The sequence below is a fragment of the Lithobates pipiens genome, unplaced genomic scaffold (assembly GCF_037356315.1).
Source record: "Lithobates pipiens isolate NorthernLeopardFrog02 unplaced genomic scaffold, aLitPip1_a1.2 Scaffold_25, whole genome shotgun sequence".
Lineage (NCBI taxonomy): Eukaryota > Metazoa > Chordata > Amphibia > Anura > Ranidae > Lithobates > Lithobates pipiens.
In genome coordinates, this window is record NW_027507787.1 from 94,199,578 (window position 1) to 94,225,218 (window position 25,641).

The window sequence follows — 25,641 nt, forward strand, 5'->3', positions numbered from 1 at the left end:
ATGCATAAAATTGCGGCAGTTCACTTCATGGAGGACATTACTCACACCAATAAGAATACTTCATAAAGAACTCTTTTGACATGGTCTTGTTAGAGGGAATTCACCACCACTTCATTCTACAAGGATCTCTTATCACAATCCCACTGAGCGGTGCACATCCTCGCAAAATCCTCCGGGACAGCTACATTTACCAGAGGAGTCATCCCCCTCCTTTTTTCAGGTGGCCGGGTCATACCCCACCCCTAGGTTAATAGTTGCATAGTGAAGGATCCTATATACTAATTCTCTTCATGTTACCACGCAAGTCACCCCCCCCCCCCCCCCCGACTCTCCTTTCCTTCTTTTTTCCCCGTTACACTCTCTCACCTTTCCTTGTTGTACTAACAATACCTCTCAGTTTCTGTGATAGACAACATGCTGCCTGGTCCTTGAACTAGTGCTGTGCACTTTACCCATACCCTCCAAATTTGTTTGTTTCAATGGCATTTACATTATTTCTTTACTGTATTAAGTGCCAATATACTCTGATGGTAATTGGTAATCCTGTTACTTGGATTGGGGGATTGAGCATTGTATGTAGACTTTAGGGCCGGTTCACACTGCAGGCGAGGCGACTCCGACTTGCCTCGCCGCGACCTGCCGCGGCCTCAGCGGCGACTTGCAAATGACTTCTGTATAGAAGTCAATGCAAGTCGCCCCGAGGTCGCCCAAAAGTAGTACAGGAACCTTTTTTCTGAGTCGGAGCGACTCGAGTCGCTCCTCTCAGAACGGTTCCATTGTACAGAACGGGGGCGACTTGCGAGAGCGAGGCGAGGCGAGTCGTGTCGCCTCGCATCGCCCGCTGTGTGAACCGGCTCTAACTGTCAATTCTTGTTGTTTGTCTCTAATAAACATTTATTAAACAAAAAAAATAAAAAATCTTTGTGTATACAAGGAATGGTTTTCTTGTGTACGCATGAACTTTGCACTTGACTTTCTATTGTGTGATACATCTAATAAAGTCCTGTTCAAACACAATCAGCAGAGCTGACAAAACACTAGACAAAAGTTTATATGTTGCAGAGCTGGAACAATCAAAAATAATGATGTCATTGCCCTTCCTCCTCTGCTCATTGCTTATGCTTGAATTGTAGCTGCTCAATATTTTAGAAATGGCTGTACCCTATATATCCTTTCATGACAATTCACCATGGAACTCGGGTCTTGCCACCCCCCACGTCCATCAAGGATCAGTTTCTCATCGCACATTCTTGAAAGTGAAACCAAGGGCTATCGGGGTGAGTGTCTGTAGACTGGTTTAAAAGGGAGTGGTTTCTGAGAATCTGTGCAAAAGATAGAATGGATAGAATGATATGGAAATTTGCAGGACTTTTGTGTTTTTGTATATATATATGGCTGACTTTATTCTATGGATTTGCATTATTGCATTTATGCATCATTGACATATTGCAGTCAGGAAAAGAATAGACAAAATAAATTCAGTAGCAATCTGAAATAAGCAGATTATGACGCACTGTGTAATGAGTTCTTGAAAGTTTAAAAAAAGAATATATACATAGCCTTCTTAGAGCTAACAATCTTTAATAATCTCAAAAGTGTGTCTAAAATATATCCATTCCAAAGGTGGTAGGTTGGATCACAAGGTTACTCGTATAATAAAAAAGAGTTGACAGACACAATCTCCTCTGTGGTGATAAGGGCACTCACAGAAATTTATGTGATGTATCTTAATCCATGATTCCTCCACCAGCTAGCCAAACAGCTCCCCTTGATCACTGGACCCCTGAGCTAACAGATGGGTCAAACAGGCATTCACCACTAAAAGTGGTCATGGATGGAGGCTTGAATAGGCAGATGAATGGGATGCGATGTGCCACCCCTTTAAACAACCGCACGTTTTCACTCTTAATTTCCAACCGTAGTACCATAAAAAACAATAAGAAATATATAGTGCACATTGTGTAGCTAAAATAACTTTATTCTAAAAAGCAGCTACTCACGTAGATAGTCTAGACATAGACTATAACCCCAGTCCTGGGATGAATGGCATGTAGTCTTACAAAACAGATATAAGTGGATAAGGTGGCTGCAGTGACGTCCCAGGGTCCTCCCGCACACGTATCGTCCTTATGCGGGACTTCCTTAGCGATACTGTGTATCAATGCAAGATGTGGCAACACTAGTGTGGTGCGTTTGTTAGCATGTGGATACTGCATGTTATGATTTTTATATAACTACTTTTGTCAAGTGTTAGCATGATGTTATTGCTTTCACATGTGGGTAACCTCCCCTCATGGTCAAAGGTCAAACTATTTCACCAGATCCCACACAAGAGGGACCCTCCCACTTAACCACTTAAGGACCAGGCCTCTTTTTCAGACTTGGTATTTACATGTTTAAAACAGTTTTTTTTGCTAGAAAATTACTTAGAACCCCCAAACATTTTATATTGTTTTTTTTCTAACACCCTAGAGAATAAAATGGCGGTCATTGAAATACTTTTTTCACACCGTATTTGCACAGCGGTCTTACAAGCGCACTTTTTTTGGAAAAAATTCACTTTTTTGAATAAAAAAATAAGACAAGAGTAAAATTAGCCCAATTTTTTTTATATTGTGAAAGATAATGGTATGCCGAGTAAATTGATACCCAACATGTCACGCTTCAAAATTGCGTCGTGGAATGGCGTCAAACTTTTAGCCTCAAAAATCTCCATAAGCGACATTTAAAAAATTCTACAGGTTGCATTTTTTGCGTTACAGAGGAGGTCTAGGGCTAGAATTATTGCTCTCGCTCTACCGATCGCGGCGATACCTCACATGTGTGGTTTGACCACCGTTTTCATATGCGGGCGCTGCTCACGTATGCGCTCGCTTCTGTGCGCAAGCTCGTCGTGACGGGGTGTTTTTAAAATTTTTATTTATTTTTTTCTTATTTATTTTAATTGATTGGATCACTTTTATTACTATTACAAGGAATGTAAACATCCCTTGTAATAGAAAAAAGCATGACAGGTCCTCTTAAATATGAGATCTGGGGTCAAAAAGTCCTCTGATCTCATACTTGGGCTAAAATGCAAAAAAAAAAAAAAAGAAAATCTGACATTTAAAAAAAAATATACCTTTAACCACTTGAGGACCGCCGTATTGCCATTGTACGTCAGCACAATGGCACAGGCAGGCATAATCACGTACATCCACGTGATTGCCTTCCAGCGGGTGGGGGGTCCGATCGGACCCCCTCCCGCTGGTTACGGCGGTCCGATTCGGTCCAGGAGCGCTCCGTGATGAGGGGATGGCCGTTGGTTTTCGGCCACCCCCTCTGGATCGCTCCTGGCCAATGAGAAGCTTCCTCCCCTGTGTATTGTTTACACAGGAAGGAGGAAGTGATGTCATTCTCCTCGGGGCGGTCTTTTTGACCGGACTACGAGGAGAACAGTAAAAGTAAGTGTGCACCAACACTACACTGACATGTAGGTACACACAGGCACACAAACCCCCCCCGATCCCCCCCCCGATCGCCCCCCGATCCCCCCCCCCGCCCCCCCTCCCCCCCCAGTCACAGTGTCACTGATTGCATTGATCATTTCTTTACTGATCAATGCATTCAGTGTCAGTTGTGACAGTAAAAACTGTCAGGACAGTTAGTGTTAGGTCCAGGGTAGCCCCCTATCACCCCCCAATAAAGATTTAACCCCCTGATTGCCCCTAGAGTTAACCCTTTCACCCCCTTTTGCCAGTGTCACTAAGCGATCATTTTTCTGATCGCTGCATGTGTCGCTAGTGTCGCTAGGTAGCTAGTTATTTTTTTAGGTTCACCGCCAGGTTTTTATAGCGCTAGGTACCCCGATATACTACCCAATAATGGTTTTAACCCCCTGATTTCCGCTAGTTAACCCTTTCACCCCCTTTTGCCAGTGTCACTAAGCGATCGTTTTTCTGATCGCTGCATTAGTGTCGCTACAGTCGCTAGGTAGCTAGTTATTTTTTTAGGTTCACCGCCAGGTTTTTATAGCGCTAGGTACCCCGATATACTACCCAATAATGTTTTTAACCCCCTGATTGCCGCTAGTTAACCCTTTCACCCCCTTTTGCCAGTGTCACTAAGCGATCATTTTTCTGATCGCTGCATGTGTCGCTAGGTAGCTAGTTATTTTTTTAGGTTCACCGCCAGGTTTTTATATCGCTAGGTACCCCGATATACTACCCAATAATGGTTTTAACCCCCTGATTGCCGCTAGTTAACCCTTTCACCCCCTTTTGCCAGTGTCACTAAGCGATCGTTTTTCTGATCGCTGCATTAGTGTCGCTACAGTCGCTAGGTAGCTAGTTATTTTTTTAGGTTCACCGCCAGGTTTTTATAGCGCTAGGTACCCCGATATACTACCCAATAATGGTTTTAACCCCCTGATTTCCGCTAGTTAACCCTTTCACCCCCTTTTGCCAGTGTCACTAAGCGATAATTTTTCTGAACGCTGCATCAGTGTCGCTAGTGTCGCTAGGTAGCTAGTTATTTTTTTAGGTTCACCGCCAGGTTTTTATAGCGCTAGGTACCCCGATATACTACCCAATAATGGTTTTAACCCCCTGATTGCTGCTAGTTAACCCTTTCACCCCCTTTCACCAGCGATCACAGTATAAGTGTCACTGGTGACGCTGGTTAGCCAGTTAGTTATTTAGGTTCCCCGTCAGGTTTTTATATAGCGCCAGGGACCCCCATATACTACCTAATAAAAATTTGAACCCCCTGATTGCCCCTAGTTAACCCTTTCACCACTGATCACCGTATAAGTGTTACGGGTGACTCTGGTTAGTTTGTTTTTTATAGCATTTTATATTCAAATCCGGAAGGCAGTGATTGGTTTTCGGGGTCCCGTACGTGGCTAGGCTCCCAAAAAGTCCCCCACATGTGGTATCCCCGTACTCGGGAGAAGCAGCAGAATGTATTTTGGGGTGTCATTTCACATATGCCCATAGCATGTGTGAGCAATATATCATTTAGTGACAACTTGGTGCAAAAAAAAAAAAGTTTGTAATATTCCCGCAACTTGTGGCAAAATATAAAATATTCCATGGACTCAACATGCCTCTCAGTAAATAGCTTGGGGTGTCTACTTTCCAAAATGGGGTCATTTTGGGGGGTTTTGTGCTATTTTGGCATTTTATGGCCTTCGAAACTGTGATAGGTAGTGAGGAGTTAAATCAAAAATTTGCACCCTTAGAAATCCTGAAGGTGGTGATTGGTTTTCGGGGTGCCGTGCGCGACTAGACTCCCAAAAAGTCCCACACACGTGGTATCGCCATACTCGGGAGAAGTAGCGGAATATATTTTGGGGTGCAATTCCACATATAACCATGCCATGTGTGAGCAATATATCATTTAGTGACAACTTTTTTTTTTTGTCATTATTCAATCCCTTAGGACAAAAAAAATAAATATTCAATGGGCTCAACATACCCATCAGCAATTTCCTTGGGGTGTCTACTTTCCAAAATGGGGTCATTTGGGGGGGATTTGTACTGCCCTGCCATTTTAGCACCTCAAGAAATGAGATCGGCAGTCATAAATTAAAAGCTGTGTAAATTCCAGAAAATGTACTCTAGTTTGTAGACGCTATAACTTTTGCGCAAACCAAAAAATATACGCTTATTGACATTTTTTTTACTAAAGACATGTGGCTAAATAAATTTTGCCCTCAATGTATGACTAAAATTTAGTTTATTCGATTTTTCTTATAACAAAAAGAAGAAAATATCTTTTTTTTTCAAAATTTTCGCTCTTTTTCCATTTATATCGCAAAAAAAAAAAATCGCAGAGGCAATCAAATACCATCAAAAGAAAGCTCTATTTGTGGGAAGAAAAGGACGCAAATTTCGTATGGGTGCAATATTGCATGACCGCGCAATTACCAGTTAAAGCAGCGCAGTGCGAAATTGCAAAAAGACCTCTGGTCCTTAAGGTGTTTATTGGTCCGGAGCTGAAGTGGTTAAGAAGTATGGGCGGAAGTGACGTTTTGACGTCGCTTCCGCCCTCCTATGGTATAGACACGAGTGGGGGCTATCTTAGCCTCACTTGTCTCTATGCCCAGCTAACGAAAGGACCCGATCGCCTCCGCCGCTACCGACGGCTCCGGTAAGCGGCGGAAGGTGCGGGAGGGCGGCGGGAGGGGGGGTGGCACCTCTCCCGCCGCCAATAGCGGTGATCTCGCAGCGAATCCGCCGTGGAGACCACCGTTATCGTACAGCCGACCGCCGCCTGAAGAGATGGATATCTCGGTTGTGGCAGCAGCTGCTGCCGTTACCGAGATATCCCTCTTCAAAAATAGGACGTACATCGTCGTGCGGCAGTCGGCAAGTGGTTAAAATGGGAAACCATACAGCCATTGCATCAACCATCCGAAAGAATCTCCATCCCCTGCCACCCCCTCCTCCTTTTCTGAGCTGGCTGCTCCTCTTTTTTCCTTTACTTCTTACATAGCTCCCAACTGTCCCTGATTTTAAGGAACTGTCCTTCATTCAGAACAAAGTCCCTCGGCTGTCTTTCCTCCTCATTTGTTCCTCATTTTGGTCTGATCTATATAGTTGTATATAAAATGTACTATTTATATATCAAAAAGTGGTTTACGGTGTTAAATCTTTCATCCAATTTCTAAATTCCTTCAGTTGTAAATCCCAAAAGCCAATATAAAGGAATAAATAGTGATAAAAAAACACTTGGGTTTAACAATTTTTTTTTGTACAATTCTCCTTTAAAAGGTGGTGGCATAGGCTTAACCAGTTGCCGACCGCCGCACGCCGATGTACGTCGGCAGAATGGCACGGGCAGGCATAAGGACATACCGTATATACTCGAGTATAAGCCGAGATTTTCAGCCTCTTTTTTGAGGCTGAAAGTGCCCCCCTCGGCTTATACTCGAGTCATCGCTGTCTGCCCGCTCGATCAGCGTGTCGAGCAGACAGACAGCGGCCATTCTATGATTCAAAAGCCGCGCCTCCGGCTCCGCCTTCGCCTGTGATAGGCGGAACACTGAATTTCCCAGCAGCCTGTGTTCCGCCTATCACGGGCATCCGCTCATCCTCGTACTACGGACGAGGATGATACGACGTCCGTGATAGGCGGAACACAGGCTGCTGGGAAATTCAGTGTTCCGCCTATCACAGGCGAAGGAGGAGGCGCGGCTTTTGAATTTTACAATGGCCGCCGACGAAGAGGGCACGGGACGGAGGCAAGGCAAGGCACGGCACGGGACGGGACGGGACGGGACGAAGGCAAGGCAAGGCACGACACGGGACGGAGGCTCGGGACAAAGGCTCGGGACACAGGTAGGCTGGACACACACACACACACACACACACACACACACACACACACACACACACACACACACACACACACACACACACACACACACACACACACACACACACACACACACACACACGGATGGAGACACACACACACGGATGGATGGATGGATGGAGACACACACACACACAGGGATGGATGGATGGATGGATGGAGACACACACACACAGGGATGGATGGATGGATGGATGGAGACACACACACACAGGGATGGATGGATGGATGGATGGAGACACACACACACAGGGATGGATGGATGGATGGACACACACACACACAGGGATGGATGGACGGACACACAGGGATGGACGGACACACAGGGATGGACGGACACACAGGGATGGACGGACACACACACAGGGATGGACAGGCATGTCTCACCCTCGGCTTATACACGAGTCAATAAGTTTGCCAGTTTTTTTGGGGGTAAATTGGGGGCCTCGGCTTATATTCGGGTCGGCCTATACTCGAGTATATACGGTACATGTACGTCCCTTGCCTCCCGCGGGTCGGGGGCCCGATCGGGCCCCCGCCCGGTGCCTGCGGCGGTCGGTATTCGTTCGGGAGCGATCCCGGACGAGGGGACGGCCATTCATTCATGGCCACCCCCTCGCGATCGCTCCCGACGAATAGAAATCCCCGGAGACATCACTTCCTCTCCTATAATGTAAACACAGGAGAGGAAGTGATGTATTCTCTCCTCCGTGTCGGTAGTTTTCGTTCCGACACGGAGGAGAGCGGATCGGTGAGTTGCACCAACACTCTACACACACAGTAGAACATGCCAGGCACACTCACACCCCCCCTTTACCCCCCGATCACCCCCCCAATTACCCCTGCCCCCCAGTCACAGTGACACCAATGTCATTTTTTTTTTTTTTTTTGCATTGGTGTCATTTGTGACTGTAATAACTGTTAGGGCGGTTAGGGTTAGCCCCCTTTAGTTCTAATGTACTCCCCTAACCCCCCCAATAAAGGTTTAACCCCGTGATCACCCCCCGTCGCCAGTGTCACTAAGGCTGGGTTCACATTGCAGCGGTTTATGAGAACGAATGTGATTCGCACCGCACTGCAGTGCAAATCACATCCGATCTCTGTGCGATTCGAGTTCAGCCATTCGCCGCACCCGCCACACCCGCCGCACCCGCCGCAAATTCGCACGGGACCCTTTTTTTGGCCCGCAGCAGAATCGGATCGCATGGGTGTTCACACCATGCGATCCGAGTTTGCAGATCGCACTGCGATATGCGAACTGATCTGGGGGTGTCAGTAACATTTCACTGACACTCCCAGCAGTTCGCATAGGGCAGTGTGAACTGCCGCCGGGAGGCATGCGATGCGGGAACCCGCCGCGGATTTGCGGCGTTTCCGCATCGCTCCAGTGTGAACCCAGCCTAATAAGCGATCATTTTTCTGATCGCCGTATTAGTGTCACAGGTGACGCTAGTTAGGCAGGTAGGTATTTAGGTTCGCCGCAGCTTTTTATAGCGCCAGGGACCCCCATATACTACCGCATAAAGCCCCCTGATTGCCCCCTAGTTAACCCTTTCACCAGTGATCACCATATAACTGTTACAGGTGACGCTGGTTGGTTAGTTATTTTTTTATAGTTTCAGGGCACCCGCCATTTATTACCTAATAAAGGTTTAACCCCCTGATCACCCGGCGGGTGTCATTTGTGACTGTAATAACTGTTAGGGCAGTTAGGGTTAGCCCCCTTTAGTTCTAAGGTACCCCCCTAACCCCCCCAATAAAGGTTTAACCCCGTGATCACCCCCCGTCGCCAGTGTCACTAAGGCTGGGTTCACATTGCAGCGGTTTATGAGAACGGATGTGATTCGCACCGCACTGCAGTGCAAATCACATCCGATCTCTGTGCGATTCGAGTTCAGCTATACAGATAGTATGGCTGAATTCGTGTCGCACCCGCCGCACCCGCCGCAAACTCGCACGGGACCCTTTTTTTGGTCCGCAGCAGAATCGGATCGCATGGGTGTTCACACCATGCGATCCAAGTTTGCAGATCGCACTGCGATATGCGAACTGATCTGGGGGTGTCATTAACATTTCACTGACACTCCCAGCAGTTCGCATAGGGCAGTGTGAACTGCCGCCGGGAGGCATGCGATGCGGGAACCCGCCGCGCATTCGTGGTGTTCCCGCATCGCTCCAGTGTGAACCCAGCCTAATAAGCGATCGTTTTTCTGATCGCTGTATTAGTGTCACAGGTGACGCTAGTTAGGCAGGTAGGTATTTAGGTTCGCCGCAGCTTTTTATAGCGCCAGGGACCCCCATATACTACCGCATAAAGCCCCCTGATTGCCCCCTAGTTAACCCTTTCACCAGTGATCACCATATAACTGTTACAGGTGACGCTGGTTGGTTAGTTATTTTTTTTATAGTTTCAGGGCACCCGCCATTTATTACCTAGTCTCACTAGTGTACCCCTAAATTTAGGGGTGTCTACTTTCCAAAATGGGGTCATTTGGGGGGGGGTTTGTGCCATCTTGGCATTTTATGGCCTTCAAAACTGTAACGCCCTTAGAAAGCCTGAAGGCGGTGCTTGGTTTTCGGGGCCCCGTACGCGGCTAGGCTCCCAAAAAGTCCCACATATGTGGTATCCCCGTACTCAGGAGAAGCAGCAGAATTTATTTTGGGGTGTCATTTCACATATGCCCATGGCATGCGTGAGCAATATATCATTTAGTGACAACTTTGTGAAAAAAAAAAAAAAGTTTGTAATTTTCCCGCAACTTGTGGCAAAATATAAAATATTCCATGGACTCAACATGCCTCTCAGCAAATAGCTTGGGGTGTCTACTTTCTAAAATGGGGTCATTTGTGGGGGTTTTGTGCCATCTTGGCATTTTATGGCCTTCAAAACTGTAATAGGTAGTGAGAAGTGAACTCAAAAATTTACGCCCTTAGAAAGCCTGAAGGCGGTGCTTGGTTTTCGGGGCCCCGTACGCGGCTAGGCTCCCAAAAAGTCCCACATATGTGGTATCCCCGTACTCAGGAGAAGCAGCAGAATTTATTTTGGGGTGTCATTTCACATATGCCCATGGCATGCATGAGCAATATATCATTTAGTGACAACTTTGTGAAAAAAAAAAAAAAAAAAAAAAAGTTTGTAATTTTCCCGCAACTTGTGGCAAAATATAAAATATTCCATGGACTCAACATGCCTCTCAGCAAATAGCTTGGGGTGTCTACTTTCTAAAATGGGGTCATTTGTGGGGGTTTTGTGCCATCTTGGCATTTTATGGCCTTCAAAACTGTAATAGGTAGTGAGGCGTGAAATCAAAAATTTACGCCCTTAGAAAGCCTGAAGGCGGTGCTTGGTTTTCGGGGCCCCGTACGCGGCTAGGCTCCCAAAAAGTCCCACATATGTGGTATCCCCGTACTCAGGAGAAGCAGCAGAATTTATTTTGGGGTGTCATTTCACATACGCCCATAGCATGTGTGAGCAATATATCATTTAGTGACAACTTTGTGTAAAAAAAAAAAAAAATTTTTTTTTTTGTCATTATTCAATCGCTTGAGGCAAAAAAATAAAATATTCAATGGGCTCAACATGCCTCTTATCAATTTCCTTAGGGGGTCTACTTTCCAAAATGGGGTCATTTGGGGGGGTTTTGTACTGCCCTGCCATTTTAGCACCTCAAGAAATGAGATAGGCAGTCGTAAACTAAAAGCTGCGTAAATTCCAGAAAACGTACCTTAGTTTGTAGATGTAACAACTTTTGCGCAAACCAATAAATATACAATTATTGACTTTTTTTTTACCAAAGACATGTGGCTGAATACATTTTGGCCTAAATGTATGACTAAAATTGAGTTTATTGGATTTTTCTAATAACAAAAAGTAGAAAATATCATTTTTTTTCAAAATTTGCGGTCTTTTTACGTTTATATCGCAAAAAATTTTGTTTGGGTACAACATTGCATGACCGCGCAATTACCAGTTAAAGCAGCGCAGTGCCAAAGTGTAAAAAGACCTCTGGTCATTTACCAGCAAAATGGTCCGGTCTGAAAGTGGTTAAACTTTGCTCTCCATTCCCATTTAGAGTGGGTGAACAGTTTGGGCCGGGCAAAAGTTTGGCCCAAACGTGCCTAGAACGCCTGTAATTTAAATTTGAATTTGTAGGGCATTCGGCAGACGCCCTGCACTGCGCACTGCACAGTGCATTTTAAGCCCTGATTGGGCAAAGCTTTGCCCAATCAGGGCGCAGTAATTAGCTAGTTGTTAAGGAGCGGGATAGGGAAGCTGGCTGTGGCATCCTTAACCAGTTGCCGACCGCTGCATGCCGATATATGTCAGCAGAATGGCATGGACAGGCATATGGGCGTACCTGTACCTCCCTACCTGCCCATGCCAAGGAGAGAAGACCTATGTGAGTTGCACCAAACACTACACATACAGTAGAACACCCAGGCACACTTTTCACCCCCCATTCACCTTCCGATCACCCCCCTGCACCCCCTGTCACAGTGACACCAATAGCATTTTTTTTTTGTTTTTTTTATTGATTATTGCATTAGTGTCATTTGTTACTGCAATAACTGTTAGGGCAGTTAGGGTTAGCCCCTTTTAGGTCTGGGGTACCCCCCATAACCCCCCTAATAAAGGCTTAACCCCATGATCACCCCCGTCGCCAGTGTCACTAAGCGATCGCTTTTCTGATCGCTGTATTGGTGTCACAGGTGACACTAGTTAGGCAGGGAAGTATTTAGGTTTGCCGTCAGCTTTTTATAGTTTCAGTTACCACCATATACTACCTAATAAAGGTTTTAACCCCCCTGATTGCCCCTAGTTAACCCTTTCACCAGTGATCACTGTATAACTGTTACGGGTGACGCTGGTTAGTTCGTTTGTTTTTTATAGTGTCAGGGCACCTGCCGTTTATTAACTAATAAAGGTTTAACCCCCTGATCACCTGGTAGGTGATATAAGTTAGGTTTTAGGGTCTGCGTCACCCCAGCATGAGGCTAGTGCCAGTACCGCTAACACCCACACAAGCAGCATACACCCCCCTTAGAGGTATAGTATCTGAACGGATCGATATCCGATCAGATCTATACTAGCATCCCCAGCAGTTTAGGGTTCCCAAAAACGCAGTGTTAGCGGGATCAGCCCAGATAGCTGCTAGCACCTGTGTTTTGCCCCTCTGCCCAGCCCAGCCAACCCAAGTGCAGTATCGATCGATCACTGTCACTTACAAAACACTAAACATACATAATTGCAGCGTTTGCAGAGTCAGGCCTGATCCCTGCGATTCAGGCTCAGAATATGATCCTGTAGATGACATCGGCTCCATGACAGATAGCTCTGACGACGGAATTGTGGTCCCTGCCAAGGTCAGGTGTACCAGACCCCGATCTTCTTCTGTTGTTGAGGTGCAAGAACCGCAGGTCCTTCATATGGAACTGGCAACCACCTGCACCATAGTGCCGTTCCTGCTGCATTTGCCAATCCTAATTGGGAACCCACCACTTCTGCAGCATCCGTACTTCCCCCATTCACTAGCCAACCAGGCATCCAGGTGGAAACAGTTGATTTTACGTCACTTGATTTTTATTTGCTGTTTTTCACCAAAGATCTCTATAGATCTATTGTGGACCAAAGCAATTTGTACACTGGTCAATACATCGCCGCTAATCCCCAGTCCTCCCTTGCCAGAGATTGGAGACCAATTATGGTCTCCGAATTTAATATCTTTCTGGGCCTTTCCCTCGACATGGGTATAGTTAAAATGAGTATGTTGAGGTCATATTGGTCCACTGACCCAATGTACAGTGCCTTGCGAAAGTATTGGGCCCCCTTGAACTTTTCAACCTTTTGCCACATTTCAGGCTTCAAACATAAAGATATAACATATTTATTTTTTGTGAAGAATCACCAACAAGTGGGACACAATTGTGAAGTGGAACGAAATCTATTGGATATTTTAAACTTTTTTAGCAAATAAAAAACTGAAAAGTGGTGCGTGCAAAATTATTCGGCCCCTTTACTTTCAGTGCAGCAAACTCACTCCAGAATGTATGAGTGACTTGTATAGCGCTACCTATGCCAACTGAATCGCCTCAGGGTGCTTTCTTGCCACCAGAGTCCATCTGTGGCTTTGTGTGGTCCTTTGCCCCGTAAGGTCCTGACATGCTTACAAACACATACAACATTGACATACACATACACACATATTAAGGCAATTTTTTTTTAGACAAGGTCTAATTAACCTACTAGCATGTCTTTGGAGTGTGGGAGGAAACCCACGCAGGCACAGGGAGAACATGCAAACTCCAGGCAGATAGTGTCGTGGTCGGGATTTGAACCAGCAACCCTATTGCTGCTAGGTGAAAGTGCTAACCACTACACCACTGTGCTGCCCACTCCAGAAGTTCAGGAAGGATCTCTGAATGATCCAATGTTGTCCTAAATGACTGATGGTGATAAATAGAATCCACCTGTGTGTAATCAAGTCTCTGTATAAATGCACCTGCTCTGTGATAGTCTCAGGGTTCTATTGAAAGCGCAGAGAGCATCATGAAGACCAAGGAACACACCAGGCAGGTCCATAATACTGTTGTGGAGAAGTTTAAAGCCGGATTTGGATACAAAAAGATTTCCCAAGCTTTAAACATCCCAAGGAGCACTGTGCAAGCGATCATTTTGAAATGGAAGGAGTATCAGACCACTGCAAATCTACCAAGACCTGGCTGTCCCTCTATACTTTCAGCTCAGACAAGGAGAAGACTGATCAGAGATGCAGCCAAGAGGCCCATGATCACTCTGGATGAACTTCAGAGAACTACAGCTGAGGTGGGAGAGTCTGTCCATAGGACAACAATCAGTTGTACACTGCACAAATCTGGCCTTTATGGAAGAGTGGCAAGAAGAAAGCCATTTCTCAAAGATATCCATAAAAAGTCTCATCTAAAGTTTGCCACAAGCCACCTGGGAGACACACCAAACATGCGGAAGAAGGTGCTCTGGTCAGATGAAACCAAAATCGAACTTTTTGCCCACAATGCAAAACGATATGTTTGGCGTAAAAGCAACACAGCTCAGCACCCTCAACACACCATCCCCACTGTCAAACATGGTGGTGGCAGCATCATGGTTTGGGCCTGCTTTTCTTCAGCAGGGACAGGGAAGATGGTTAAAATTGAGGGGAAGATGGGTGCAGCCAAATACAGGACCATTCTGGATGAAAACCTGTTGGAGTCTGCAAAAGACCTGAAACTGGGATGGATATCTATCTTCCAACAAGACAATGATCCCAAAAACAGCAAAATCTACAAAGGAATGGTTCACAAATAAACATATCCAGGTGTTAGAATGGCCAAGTCAAAGTCCAGACCTGAATCCAATCGAGAATCTGTGGAAAGAGCTGAAAACTGCTGTTCACAGACGCTCTCCATCCAATCTCACTGAGCTCGAGCTGTTTTGCAAGGAAGAATGGGCAAGAATTTCAGTCTCTCGATGTGCAAAACTGATAGAGACATACCCCAAGCGACTTGCAGCTGTAATCGCAGCAAAAGGTGGCTCTACAAAGTATTAACGCAAGAGGGGCGAATAATTTTGCACGCCCCACTTTTCATTTTTTTTATTAGTTAAAAAAGTTTCAAAAATCCAATAGATTTCGTTCCACTTCACAATTGTGTCCCACTTGTTGGTGATTCTTCACAAAAAATTAAAATTTTATATCTTTATGTTTGAAGCCTGAAATGTGGCAAAAGGTTGAAAAGTTCAAGGGGGCCGAATACTTTCGCAAGGCACTGTAAGAAAATTAAACATACCTAATATCTCTCAGGAGCAATTGCTGACCCTCAACCAGCCATTCACTAGTGCCGAGATTCACAGGGCAATTGATTCTCTTCCTATAAATAAATCCCAGAGTCCAGACGGATTCTCTGGTGATTATTATAAAACTTTCAAACAGTTATAAACTCCATATATGGAACAAATCTTTGCCGCTGCTGCTGCCTCAGCCTCCTTCCCCCCAGAAATGTTGAATGCTATCATTGTGACCTTACCGAAGTCAGGGAAAGAACCTAACTCCCCACCAAACTTTAGACCCATATCACTTCTCAATATCGAATTAAAGGTCTACGCCAAAATTATTGCTTCTCGACTAGTAGACATTCTTCCCCTTATTATTAACCCAGACCAGACATGGTTTACCAAAGGATGCCAAACGTCCGATGCCACCCGTAGAATAACGAACATCATCCACCTAGCTAAGTTGCATAAGCGGCCTTCTCTGCTGCTAGCCTTGGACGCAGAGAAGGCCTTTGATCGTATTCATTGTCAATATCTCACCCATGTGTTACAGAGATTTGGCTTCTCAGGTAATATATTACAGGAAATCTTAGCCCTATACTCAAACCCCTTGGCCCAGGTTTTCATTTCGCGGGTACTGTCCAAATCATTTGCCATTACTGACAGTATTAGGCAGGGGTGCCCCCTTTCACCCCTGATATTCAACCTCCTAATGGAACCCCTAGCTATTCATATACGATCTCACCCAGCCATCAAAGGATTCCCTATGCCCAATTCTACCCATACAATCAGCCTATTCGCAGATGACATCATAATGATTCTTACTGAGGTGGAAACTTCCCTGGCTTTGGTACACTCGTCTTTGGCTATGTTTAATCAATTGTCCTACTACAAGGTCAATGAAGGTAAATCCTACATAATGGGTTTGGGTATAGACTCTCTCGTTCAAGCAAGACTCAGTGCGAAATTCCCATACAAACTAGGGATTATTCTTATTCTTATTCTATTCTTATTATTCTTACAGCAGACACGGACGACTTATTCACAGCTAATTATTCTCCCTTCCTAAACTTTTTTTTTTAAACCTGCAAAGCAAAAGGCATAATGAGCTAGTATGCACCGCATACTAGCTCATTATGAAATACTTACCTTAGAACGAGGCCCCGACATCTGGCCCGATTCACGCCGAGGGAGCTGACATGCTCCCTCTGCGTTTCTTCCGGGTATCGCAGCTCCGGCGCTGTGAGTGGCCGGAGCCATGATATCGTCACTCCCGCGCATGCGCGTGGGAGATTTCATTCCGGCCGGCCGGCCACTGCCGGATTTTCAGGCCGAGAATCCCCTTGTGCGCATGCGCCGCTGCAGTCAGCGGCGCATACCGAGGGGAATATCTCCTAAACCGTACAGGTTTAGGAGATATTTTTTTACCTACAGGTAAGCCTTATTATAGGCTTTCCTGTAGGTAAAAGTTAAAAATTCGAGTATACAACCACTTTAATGACCAATAAACTAACTAAAGTAGAACTATCTTGGACAGGCAGCCTAGCGTCTTTTAAAATTATAGTTTTACCACAACTACTATACCTCTTCCGGACATTACCAATCCCAATTCCCAACCCCTTTTTTGCCAAAGCTCAGTCTACACTGAATAAATACCTATGGCAAGGCAAAAAAGCTGGCTGCGCGTTTAAAAAAATAATGGGGGGGGATAGGTCATGTCTTACTGAAAGATTACCACTCAGCGGCCATCCTCTCACAAACTAGAGCATGGTTTTCTCAAAATCAGGGCCCTAGAACGTTGGAATTGGAGTCAGCCCAGACCTCTGGTTATAGCTTAGCTGATCTATTTCTAACCTACAAACTGCTACCTCGGGCACATTCACACCTGCCTATTACTATGCAAGCTACTCTTCAAACATGGAAAAAGTTTTCATCAATAGACTTTCCAGATCAAATCTGAAAACCCATACCTCTCAACGTAACTTGTCTACCGCTAATAATTCCAGACCTACACATAGCACACTGGTTGATTAGGGGTATCAGAACAGTGAAGGACTTAATGGTGGGCCTGATCCCTAAAACATTTAGAGCATTGCAAATAGAGTACAATCTGGATGATAGTGATCATTATAGATACCTCCAAATAGCTCACTTCCTCCAAACAACATCCAGAACTGAAACATCCTGAAACATGGCGCACAATACTATTCCTGACAAATCATAGTACCAAAATTAAGGGAATTTCCATGTTCTGCTGTCTTCTAAATTCTAAGATTATTTGAAAAATCCACCAACATTATAGCATGGGAACAGGAGCTGGGTGCAAGGTACTCTGAAAACCAATGGCAGAAAGCTCTACAAAATAACTTTACTGCGACTAAAAGTACCAACCTCTGGGAAGTAACCCACCAAATTATGATACGTTGGTACCCAACACCGCTCAGAGTTTCAAAATTTAATCCCTCGACCTTCTCTCGTTGTTGGAGGATATGTGGAGAAACGGGTACGTTGCACCATATCCTGTGGAATTGTCCCACCCTACGCACGTTATGGTCCAAAGTTTTCAACCTAATTTCCAGGTTCACAGGGTCACCAACCTCTCCCAAGGCAGCCCTAGCTATGCTGTCAATAGGTATAGAGCATATTCCACCGCAAATGAGAACCATAGTTACACATATTCTCCTTAATACTAGATTGGTAATTCTACGCCATTGGTTAGCAATTAACTCACCAACATTTAAAGAAGTAATAGAGACAACTAACACCCAAGCAACATATGAGTTAATGTTTGCAGCAACTCAGGGCAACTATCAAAAGATGTGGGAGAAATGGTCTAGCTGGAATACATGGTTTATATCTAACCAGAAGAACTGACAAGTTCCACCCTTGATGTCTGACATACAGTTCGCTTACCGTATACTGTTATTACTGTTTGTGTTATAAGTTATGTAACATATGTTGAATGTTCTCCCTTGTACTTCCCTCTCTTTTAATAATACTATTCATATAATCACTGTTTGAGATAATATACAGTCACTTAACGTTTATGGCAATGTGCATCGAATTGTTTATTGTATGAACCTGACTTTACAATAATAAAAAATTATTGAAGTTAAAAAAAATAAAAAAATAAAATAAAAAAATAATGATAAAAATAAAAATAGAAACTAATGATAAATGTAAAAAATAAAATAAAAATAAAAAAGAATATAATCAAAAATAAATAAAAATGAAAGTAATAAAAAAAGATAAAAACTAAAAAATAATATAAAATAAAAATGAATAAAGGGTCTCTTCCCAACAACCCTGGGCAGTGGTTGTGGAGGTCTGTGGGTGGGGGATTTATTGGAACCTGGAAGCACCCTTTAACAAGAGGGCCCCCAGATCCTGGGCCCTCTATGTGAATGAGTATGGCCTAACCATTCACAAAAAAAGTGTCAAAAAGTAATGAAAACACAGAGACAGTTTTTGACAATTCCTTTATCAAGAAAACCCCCCAAAAAAGTGTTCTTATATAGGTAAGGGGCAGAGTCACATGGCGACACCACCCCCTTGAAATGTCACCGACCGTTGAACACTGGGTCAGTGATGTCACAAGGGGACGGTGCCACCAGGTGGCCCTAGCCTTACCTATATAAGAACTGTCAGGCGGCAAGCCAGGCATTCTGCTTTTTGCCTTAGTTGACGGCAGAGCATTTTTTGTTTCTTTCTTTTTCGAGTCCAGCTGTGATGTTGTTGTAGTTATTGACAATGGATCTACATTAGGGAATACTGTTTTTTTTTTTTAATAAAGGAATTTTCAAAAATTGCCTCCTGGTTTTATTTGTTTTTACACTTTTCTGGTGAATGGATAAGGGTACGACTCACACTACTCTTTCCATGGAGGGGGTAGGATCTGTAGGCCCCCTTGTTAAAGGGGGCTTCCAGATTCTGATAAGCCCCCTGTCCACAGACCCCCACAACCATAGGCCTGGGTTGTCAGGAAGAGGCCCTTGTCCCCATCAACACAAGACAAGGTGCTTTGGGAGGCGGGGCAAAGCACCCACCCCCATGTCGAGGGCATGTAGCCTGGTATGGTACAAGAGGAGGGCCCTTGCTCATCCCCCCCCTTTCTGACCTGCTAGGCTGCATGCTTGGATATGGGTCTGGTATGGATTTTGGGGGGACTCCATGCCGTCTTCTTTTAAATGTTGGCGTGGGGTTCCCCTTAAAATCCATACCAGATCCGAAGGGCCTGGTATAGATTGGGGAGGAACCTCCACGCCATTCTTTTTAACATTTTTCTATTGTTGGCAATGGTATTGTATTGCTGGTAATGTCAGACCCTTTCCCTCTCCACCAGTAGAACCCCCTGTTAAAATTACTCACTAGGTGCAACACAGACTCACATGCTGCGGCAGTGAAAATTCCTTCCTTTGGTTGTGTTATGTGACTTCAGCAGTGGAGGAGCCTCCCTCGACTTTCCAAATGAATGAACTCATTCATATGAAAATCCTACCACGTGGTTCAATTATATGCAAATCCTACAGTGGCTCTTTCATTTGCAAATCCCAGAACTATTTACATATGAGCTGTGGGCACAGTGTAAAAAGGGCACAGCCTCTGTACAAGGGACTCCAGATAGGCCCATGGCTATCTAAAGAAGTTCTGCTCTTTAATGTTTTTCATAGCAAGTCAATTTCAGCTTAGGTGTTTAGGTGATTATTAATGGCAGCCTTTATTTTGCTCTCTATAAAGGATTCCATTAAGGTTAGTAAACAACCCTTCACAATTAATATGCACATTTCCTGCATTTGGAACCATGATTTTCATATTATCTGCAATCATCATAAGAGTGTTTTGCAGGCTGTACCCTTGCATAGGATCCAAATCATGTCAGAAGTGTAACAAATCTTGGAATGTTTGGGTCCTTCTGCCCTTCCAATTTGTCAGGAAGCCAATAGTCATGCACATGTGCTGGCACACAGACAAAGGACTCTTGTGAGCAACTGGGTTGCACTCATACGTCGAGCCCATCTGCATGCAGACGTGTGTGCCAGCAGGCACGTCTGCGCTCCTTAGGTGCAAACACATGTACATCCACATACAATCCTGGGAATGGCAGCAAGTCACTTTTTTTTCTAAATATATTTTATTGTGAATATATAACAATTTTAACACACTCCATGTGAACCCACAGAACTGACAAAAACTATACCTAACAGGAGCTCACTAGGTACCAGTTCAAAATGCTATGAGATGATCATCTTCCCATGACAAGGGGGTTCCGAGAGGTTTGAGAGAGAAAACAATTCCAGCAGAACACCTGAATACTGACAGTTTTCTACCCAAATCGAAAGAACTATGTATCAACCATGGCCTAGCGGTCATGGGACTTATAGTAGAGGAAGAAAAAACTCAATTGATCTCTATACAATCTTCAATAACTGAAAGTGCGAGTGGTCTTGAGAGGTTTAAAGAAACTGATGAATTTACTAAACAAAATTATATCTTAAAAAAAGAGATCAAGAAAGTACAGTTAAATTTAAAAATAACAAAGCAAGCCAAATTTTGTTGCGATCTAGCTGACTTTGACAAAGACAACGTTTTTGACCTAACAGTCCCTCGTGGATGCAGTCGATCACAGCGGCGGGGTCGTCGTCAATTTTCTAAAAATAATAGAAATAAATCACACAGTGAGTCTCATGATGACTCACGAAAGACGTTTATTTTTTTAGACGAGGAGGGGGGGAATACAACAAGCGGCCTAGTGTCACCCTCAAAAATAAAGACAGGTCTCAAAAATATAAAACAGCTAAAAACATCACAGGAACGTACGTACACAAGGAGTCAAAAGAGAGTGTGACAGATCAGACATCAATATCAACAAAATTTGACATGACGGACAAAAAGATAATTAATCTCACAGACTTAAAACTGTCAACAGACCATATCACTTTACTCCAAAAAGGAATGACTTTTTCCCCAGTGTCAAATATGGACGAGTTCACTGTGTATAAAGATGTCACTTTATTTTTACGTAAAGTATTCTTTCGTTCCCTTTACACATCAGACCAAGAGGTAAAGACTCATCTACTTGATGCAGAGGACCCAAAAGCCCTGCCGATACTTAATTCCCTACTTGAGGAAAACGAGGGTCCTGCCGAGCAATTAGCCTCCATAAAAAGACCGGTAAATCTGTCTATAAGGTCTCAAAAAATGCCACCATTATCTAGAAACAAATGGTTGACTCTCTTTCTGGACTTGGTACAGACGGATTTAGAAAAAATTGACTGGTCCCATTGTTCGCCCGATAATCTTTCAGAGGGTGAACAACAGGCCCTCTGTGATCTGAAAAGTAGATGGAATATTGTAATAAAAAAGAGTGACAAGGGCGGTAATGTCCTTCTTTTAAGTCAACAACAATACGAACGAGAGGCTAAACACCTTCTTGGTGATAGCATGACATATTCGAAATTGGACGCCAGCCCCTTCCCTAGACTGGTTGAGGAACTAAATCGAAAGCTGATGTTTGCCAGAGACGAGGGATTACTTTCAGATTGTGAGTACAGACATCTGCAAGTCTGTGAGTACAATATACCAACCTTTTACATCATCCCAAAAGTACACAAAGACCTAGAAAATCCCCTGGGCAGACCTATAGTTTCAGCCTGCGGGGGCCCTCTTGAAAGGGTCGGACGCTACTTGGACTCACTCCTGCAGGACCCAGTTAAGAAATTGTGATCCTTTGTACAGGATACTAGACATGTGTTAGCAGAAATTGAGTCTTTGGAGGTTTATAGCCAGCCAGCTGAGTTGTGGCTGGTAGGCATAGATGTCGAATCATTATATACCTCGATTCCCCATAAAGTAGGTATACAGGCAGTATCAAGTTCCCTTGATAGGACTTACCCAGAATCAGGACCGCAAAATGAATTTCTCATGGAGTTGTTGGAATTCGCTTTGACAAACAACTTTTTCCAGTTTCTGGCTGCATTCTATCACCAGATTAGCGGTACGTCTATGGGGGCGGCATGGGCTCCGTCCTACGCGTGCCTTCATCTCGGTACATGGGAAGAAGAAGATGTCTATGCATCCTCGCTGTATCGCGACCACACCCAGGTGTGGTTGTGATAGATCAATGATGTATTGATGATCTGGAGGAGCTCTCTAGAACAGTTACATCAATTTATGCGAGAGTTGAACTCAAATCAACGCAATATACATTTAACTTACTCCTATGATCAGGAGAAGTTGTCTTTTTTTGGATCTTCACATTTTCCTCAAAAATGGTCGACTCAGTACTTGCACATTCCGAAAGGAAACAGCAGCAAATACTCTTTTGCATGCAACTAGCCATCATCCTTACTGGCTTAAGAATGGTATTCCGGTAGGCCAATTTTTACGGGCCAAGCGGAATTGTATAAGCACTGACGACTTCAGACGCGAAAGTAAAGAATTGTACGAAAGATTCCGTGAGCGGGGGTATTCCCACAGGCAAATCAAAAAAGCTAAGAAGAAAGTGAGGGAACGTAAGAGCCTTCTGACAGATTCTTTAGCAACAGCAAAAACTCCACAAAAAGTAGGGGAGCCAGTGAGGATCATAACAAACTATGGATCCCAATGGGATAAGGTTAGATCGATACTGAACAAACACTGGGGCATTCTTACCAACTCACCAGGGTTGGCCAGAATAGTTGGCCAATCTCCTAGTCTCATAGCAAGACGTGCAAGAAATCTTGGTGATGTATTAATTAGTTCAGAATTTACTAAAGATTTGGATCCAAATTCCAAAATCCGAGTATCCACGAGCTAAAGGAATGTTTCCTTGTAACATGTGTCAAATTTGTCCGTATGTGCATCGAACAGCAGTATTCACAGATGCGACTGGCCATACGTCTTTTGAGATGCGTGATTTGATTAACTGTGCAACAACGAGAGTGATCTATGTTATTACCTGCCCTTGTCCCAAAATATATGTTGGCAAAACCAAAAGAATGCTGAGAATTAGGATTGGTGAACATATATGTGAAATTAAAGATAAGAGTAAACCACCTGAGAAACCACTCGCTAAACATTTTGCTATGTATCATGACCATAATCCAATGGGTATGACAGTAAAGGGTGTTTATGCCCTAAAATTACCTAGCAGGAGGGGTGACTTTGATCGCATCCTCCTACAAAAAGAGAAGTGGTGGTTGTATCGATTAAAGTCGCTCGCTCCTGCAGGCTTGAACACTGAGCTCAACTTGCAGGTGTTTTTGGCACAATAAGATCCTGACTTGCGATATTGGTACTTATCAATATGGCTGTCAGGACTGTTTCCCTATTTTTAGCCTGTATGGATATAAGCTGTTTTTTTTAATAATACAAAAAAGTTATTTTGGTCTATTTTCCTCTCAAATCTTGTTGGTTGGTGTGTAGTATGTGGTATTTTTTCTTGGGTGATAGAGACTTTTTTCTTTAATGTTGGTATTCGTTATAGTGCGTGTCTTGTGGTGTTTTGTCCCTGCTATTGTTTGTTTTGTTGCTGTTTTTTGTTAGTGAGTATCCTATGCGTCTATTTTCAAAATGTCCAATTACAGAAACAGTGAAGGACCATCAGAAGTAGTACCTATGTAGGGAGGTCTCTTGACAGACCAAATATTTTGTTAATCACAGGCAGAGATAAATGGTGATTTACTAATTGAACAAACCTGTGTAATTCGTTACAAAAGGACGTGTGACGGTGTGGTACGAATCGTCCGAGATGAAGCTACGCTAATAGCCAGTGAAACGCGTTGACGTCACATCCAGACGCTGGACGAACCTCGCATGGGCTTGAGACAGCTGACGCAGTCTGACACATGGAGTGTTTATTCTTCGGAGAAATTCGATATTATTCCTTCATATGGATGATCAGTGTTTTCGTAAGCCCTTGTTAACCAAAGCGAGCTACGGGCGCTGAACTACGAACAACAGACAATTACCTTTCTCTTTGGGCCGCCAAAATGTCCTCATATCGAAAACAATAACCATTGATGTCGGTCCATGAGTAGTGCATATTGTGTGGATGTTATAAAACATATGACGGTAGAGCAAAAAAATACTATGCTCATGAAGTAATCTTTTCCGGATCGGACAATTTGTTTTTCCTCTGAGAAACAAATAACAGTGCAGCGGAAGGCTGCGGTATTATATGAGACATAACTTATGGCCCTTCGAAATTATCTGTTGATATACTGTGAAGTTGCAGCATTCACTGATCAAAAGGAAATTAACTGCTTCTAGCCATGAAGTAAATCAGATGTCTTGCTTTATATTAGCTCTTCTGTGGCCTTTGTGAACAAACAGCAGTCTTTGAAAGAAATAATTTCTATACTATCGAATAAATCCGACTAATATAAGCCGACAACATTCGAAATTGGAAATATCGAACACTGTCACTGACGAATGGATTATATATTCACAACTATCGAATGGACACTCTGTTGTAAAAGAATTTAGGGTTATCAGGCTAATAGTAATAGCTATAATTTAAAATTAGTCTCTTTTCCATGCTTGCTGCTGATTGCCAGAACAATACATTAACCGATATTGTGAGCATTTTTTCAGGTTCATTTGGTTTATAATAACCATTTCTGGCAATTGGTAGCAATTGGTCCAGACCAGCGTCATTCTTTGTGTTTGTTGTGTGTGTCATATATGTCTTGTCTGTGGTCTGTCTTTAATGTTTTATGTCTAGTTTACTTCGGGAATTGACACATTTTTTATGAATGGTCTTTGGTTTTTAATAATGAAATAATGGTTAATTATGGTATTTGAAATCTAAAATAAATGATACATTTTCAATTAACCTTATCTTTGGAGGTAAAAAAATTTTTTGTTTGGTGCCCAAAGTAACCTCTTTCTGCAGCCGTTCTAATCGAACTGCTTTTTTTCGTTTCTCCATGACAAGGGGGGCATGGCAACCAAGAGCATGGGGATGAGTGGATGAGCTCACAAAGGATCACTAACAGGCATCAAGGGCCGAATCCACAGCAGCAGATGGGTCCTCGAGCCCTCGGACTGACACTTTAACTTTTTCTTACTGCCCCAATTTTCATAAGTGTCCCAGTAGAGAGGGAAATTCAAGATAACCAGGCATTTTCAGAAAACAATAGAAGGGGAGAAGCCTTCTTCCAGTGCATTGAGATTGATTTCCTAGCATAGAGTAGAATAATAGTAATAGGCCTAGAAGTGTCATGTTCTTGGCATTGGGGTGAGATAAATTTTAGAGAATGTGCTAATGATGTCAAGAGTATCCAGCCAAAAGCTGAGAAATGAACAGGCTCGTTCAGGAAATGTGATATGTAACAAAATGTCCCACACTCCGCTTGAGTGCTTTCATCACATACCACTTCCTCCCAGTCTGAATACAAATATCAGATATTCTAACTGCTGACAAAAACAAAGGCAATGCTCGTTTAGTTGCTGAACATGAACTGATTTATGTGAGATGACACACAAATATATACAGCAAGATGACAATACAAACT

At 43.7% G+C, this 25,641-nt stretch overlaps 1 protein-coding gene across 2 annotated transcripts in view; it reads left to right on the forward strand.

The window, feature by feature from the left end:
- The first annotated feature begins 900 nt into the window (after positions 1 to 900).
- LOC143930416 (membrane-spanning 4-domains subfamily A member 4A-like) overlaps positions 901 to 25,641 on the forward strand; it is a 121,037-nt gene continuing 96,296 nt past the window's right edge. The window contains exon 1 of one of the 2 annotated variants that reach the window (XM_077454721.1): positions 901 to 1,277. In XM_077454721.1, the coding sequence (XP_077310847.1) occupies positions 1,152 to 1,277 (126 nt within the window). In that variant the 5' untranslated portion in view covers positions 901 to 1,151. The remainder of the gene's footprint in view (positions 1,278 to 25,641) is intronic. The other variant, XM_077454719.1, reaches the window with a different exon arrangement.